At 41.7% G+C, this 4,866-nt stretch overlaps 1 protein-coding gene across 1 annotated transcript in view; it reads left to right on the top strand.

Annotated features, from left to right (window-relative positions):
* LOC103397239 (GAS2-like protein 1) overlaps positions 1–4,866 on the top strand; it is a 49,312-nt gene that overhangs the window by 20,117 nt on the left and 24,329 nt on the right. The window contains 1 exon segment of the mRNA XM_008335458.3: positions 1,174–1,281. Coding sequence (XP_008333680.3) covers positions 1,174–1,281 — 108 coding nt within the window.

Raw genomic sequence — 4,866 nt, 5'->3', positions numbered from 1 at the left:
CCAAAGAGGAGATATATGGATGCAGTGAGGGAGGACATGCAGATAGTTGGAGTCAGAGTAGAAGATACAGAGAACAGGGAGAGATGGAAATCAATGATTTGCTGTGGCAACCCCTGAAAAAAAATGGGACAAAGCCGAAAGAAAAAGAAGAAGACAGGCAGAAACACTGCTGCATGTAGTAGTGTTCATTAGTATGTCCACATATGTACTTTTGTCCTTTTGTGACACTTAGTGGTGACTTTAATTACAGAAATGTTTGGGTGAGATGGGCTGAGGGAGTGCTTTTAATGTGGTGGGTGTGAGAGAAAGGTTGGGGCATTTAGGTGCTTAGAGAGAAAGAGAAAGAGAGAGAGGGAGGGAGAGGGAGTGGGAGCAGTTGACAGGAAGATGACGCACACACACACTAAAACACCCTCATAATTCCAGACAGCCATGACGCTTAATTTCTCACACCATAAAACAGAGTCTTTGTGTTGATGTGTCTGACACTTAGGAGCTGCTGCTGCACTTAGGTCAATGTTAGAGATCTGTGTCTGAATGTGATTACACACAATTTATTTAGTTAATTTTAATTGTAAATATATAAGTAGTTTAGACACATATTGATCTTGTTGTGTACACGTGTGTTCAGTAATTCAAAACAATGATGATAAACTAAGTTTTATGTTTGATGATAATAAAATTAGATCAACACAGTGGTTTCCTAGGTGTGGGGCAGGGTACTGTTGGGGGAGCTCAGAGCTGTTACATTTGGGGACCCAGCAAGACAAATGAATTTTAATTAAAATATTTTCTTTATTTTTGCTAAGGTGGTCACATTGCATTGATTTGTGGTTTTAGTTCCCTTAATGGGAACAGAAAGAAAATCTCGCTTTAATTCAATGAACATGGAAGTTCAGTGACAATATCTGTGAATGACAACCTTCCTAAATACAGGGGGTGTCGTAGGATATAAAAGTTAATTAAGTCATGAAGACCAATGACATGGCAGCTGGTACATTTATTGTGTGTGCGCACTGTTCTTAAAGTTATGAATAAAGATTAATGTCAGAGTTATAATGAGAAAACGTTAAAGGTTGGATTTCGGGTCAGTTCAAAGCCTTAACATTGTTTAAACATGTAAATATGTGGTGTTTTGTACTTTGATAAAATATTGTATCGTGCTCTCTACAGGTACGGGAGATTCTGGGTCACTGTTCCTGTCCAGCTCAGTTTCCTATGGTCAAGGTGTCAGAGGGGAAATACAAAGTTGGAGACTCCAGTGCGCTGATCTTCATTCGGGTGAGTTGTCAACCACTACATATACACACAGTACACAGAAAATACAGTTCAGTGTTGTAATATGCTAAAAATACTGTGATGTATATGTTTTTCTTTCTTGCAATAGTATAGTGCTGTTGACACATGGATAAAAAAACCTATATAAAGCGTAAAACCTAGGTTTTAGCATGGCATGGCATGGCAGTGGAGTTGAGCCATGGCACTTTATGTCCCTTTTATACAATAAACATGTTTGATCTGCTTTACGGTTGCATTAGATTGCTCTGCTCAGTGCTGCTCTAAGATTGCTCCCTTGTTACATCAAATTACCTGCTGCTCAGACATGGAGCCATCACCATTGTGTCTGTTCATGAAGCAACAGTTGTAAACAATGGTTGTTTGTATGCCTCTGTTTACATCGTCTCATAAAGGTCCGCTCCCAGAGTTAACGTCAGCTTTACATTAGGTGGTGCTCACTCACTCTACGCTCTGTTCAAAGTCTGTATCAAGGCCTCTGAATATTTATTAACTAATTCATTTTAACCTATTTGTATATGTTGCGGCAGTTGAAGGATGACTCTGAGGCGCAGGTGCTCTACACTTCTTTATTCGTCCGTGACAACAGGAACAGAGAGAGAACATGGCGCTGAGCACCAACCTCTATGGGCACTTAACACGGCCCTTTACCCATAACCCTACTGGGTGAGAGGCATGCCCCTCAGTGCCCGCCACAATGTAGGAAATAATTACTAGTGTATTAATATCAACTATTTCCTCTGTCAGTCCAACACTACTTAGTCAGTTTGGTATTAACATCAACTGCATGGAACCTTTGTTTTTTTAAAGTCGGCTACAGTGACTGGATCAAAGCTGTATAACTGCCTGTAATGTCAGTACTTTGTCGATTTAAACAGCGCCTTTTTATCCAGACACCGACATTTGATACATTCAACATGGAAAACATCTGGCAGACACTTTGTTTGATGGCATTTCTTTCTTTTTATCCAAAGTGAAGCTATTTATAAAGGGATATTGTTATGTCCCTACACTATGTTACATAAAGACAGTTAAGAGCCTGCTAAAAAATTAAAAAATCAATTTATTAATCAGTTTATTTATTAATCATTCATTAATCAACCCCAGTCCATTATGGGAAATATAAACTTTTGTACATTGGCCTGGAAGTGCCACCATCCCATCACTGTACAGTGTGTATGAAAATGTTATATTAGTGTTTAAACTGAGGGAAAGTGTGTTGATTGTGTGCAAGAGAACTGCTTGGGCTATATAACTTATAGTATTATGGCTTTAAGTTAATTGTCTACTGGGAAGTGTCTGCAAGCTCTTGGTCACATGGTGATAAATTGTAATAGTTGACTTTTTAGGGAATGTGTGTTCCTCTTGACTAGGTTGGAATCCAGGTAATGGATTTTGGTGATCATAAAGAGGGGACTTCCTAATCTAGAGGAAGTTTGGCTGGTTAATGATTGTGTCCTTTGTCTGAACTGAAATTTAACGACTGTGTTATGTAACCATGTAAAACCATATAAAAGAGAGCCCACCTAACAGGGGGTCAGTCCTCTCTAACAACTGTATTAGACATGAGTTAGGAGTGGCTCTTTTGGCCAAGATATTTAGAATAAATCTATTAAAGACAAACTCTGTTGGCTCTTGATTTTTCCAAATTATGTAAAAATGTCTACGACAACAGGCATATAAGACATACTGTCTTTTATTTGAAATATAATAGTAGACCTCAGTATACAGTGCAGTGGAAATACAGTCAGAAATTTCAATTTATTCCTCTTATTGTAGGAGGAGTGGAGTAATTCTAGTATTTAATAGGTCATATAGGTCACAGATCTGGTCTACTTTATATATTTATATCTAGAAGGCAAAAACTGGAATATTAATACTGTGGTGGTTTGAGTAAGGTACACTTTATACATGCATGACAAAAGAAGGCCAATGTACAGTATATCAGTGTTTATCAAAAAAGGGAAAATAAGCTTTTTTCTAATAAAATATTATATCACCACGAGCAACTCCAGAGTAAAAAAGAGTCCAGCCTTTCTCAAGGAGTTGGGTCCCAGAGCCCAGACTGTGCATGGAGGTGAGCCCAACTATATCTAGCCGGTATCGCTCAACCTCCCGCACAAATTCAGGCTCTTTCCCCACTAGCGAGGTGACATTCCATGTTCCCATAGCTAGACTAGATGTCCAAGGATTGGGACGTCGGGGTCCTCGACCAAGGTCGCCACCAAAATCACAGGGCACCGACCCCGTGTGGGCCTTCCTGCGGGTGGTGGGCCTACTGGAAGGCGGGCCCACGTCGCTTGTTCGGGCTGAGCCCGGCCGGGCCACCAGGAGCTCGTCTGCCCCAGGGTGGGGCCCCGGTGGCATCCATCCGGGTGACGTGAACTTCTTTGTTGACTTTGTTTTCTTCATCAAGGGGGGGTTTGGACCGCTCTTAGTCTGATCCGTCACCTAGGACCTATTTACCTTGGGAGACCCTACCAGGGGCATTAAGCCCCCGACAATATACAGTGGGTGCGGAAAGTATTCAGACTCTTTGTTTCATTGCAGCCATTTGCTAAAATCAAAAAAGTTCATTTTATTTCTCATTAATGTACACTCAGCACCCCATCTTGACAGAAAAAACAGAAATGTAGAAATCTTTGCAAATTTATTAAAAAAGAAAAACTGAAATATCACATGGTCATAAGTAGACCCTTTGCTCAGTATTGAGTAGAAGCACCCTTTTGAGCTAGTACAGCCATGAGTCTTCTTGGGAATGATGCAATAAGTTTTTCACACCTGGATTTGGGGATCCTCTGCCATTCTTCCTAACAGATCCTCTCCAGTTCCGTCAGGTTGGATGGTGAATGTTGGTGGACAGCCATTTTCAGGTCTCTCCAGAGGTGCTCAATTGGGTTTAGGTCAGGGCTCTGGCTGGGCCAGTCAAGAATGGTCACAGAGTTGTTCTGAAGCCACTCCTTCGTTATTTTAGCTGTGTGCTTAGGGTCATTGTCTTGTTGGAAGGTGAACCTTCGGCCCAGTCTGAGGTCCTGAGCACTCTGGAAGAGGTTTTCTTCCAGGATATCTCTGTACTTGGCCGCATTCATCTTTCCTTCAATTGCAACCAGTCATCCTGTCCCTGCAGCTGAAAAACACCCCCATAGCATGATGCTGCCACCACCATGTTTCACTGTTGGGACTGTATTGGGCAGGTGATGAGCAGTGCCTGGTTTTCTCCACACATACCGCTTAGAATTAATGCCAAAAAGTTCAATCTTCGTCTTATCAGACCAGAGAATCCTATTTCTCATAGTCTGGGTGTCCTTCATGTGTTTTTTGGCAAACTCTGTTTGCTTTCATATGTCTTGCACTGAGGAGAGGCTTCCGTCGGGCCACTCTGCCATAAAGCCCTGACTGGTGGAGGGCTGCAGTTATAGTTGACTTTGTGGAACTTTCTCCCATCTCCCCACTTCATCTCTGGAGCTCAGCCACAGTGATCTTTGGGTTCTTCTTTACCTCTCTCACCAAGGCTCTTCTCCCACGATTGCTCAGTTTGGCTGGACGGCCAGGTCTAGGAAGAGTTCTGGT

This window comes from Cynoglossus semilaevis, chromosome W, assembly GCF_000523025.1.
Source record: "Cynoglossus semilaevis isolate Cse_v1.0 chromosome W, Cse_v1.0, whole genome shotgun sequence".
Taxonomy (NCBI): domain Eukaryota; kingdom Metazoa; phylum Chordata; class Actinopteri; order Pleuronectiformes; family Cynoglossidae; genus Cynoglossus; species Cynoglossus semilaevis.
The sequence above is the reverse complement of the archived record's forward strand: the minus strand, read 5'-3'. Positions and strand labels throughout refer to the sequence as shown.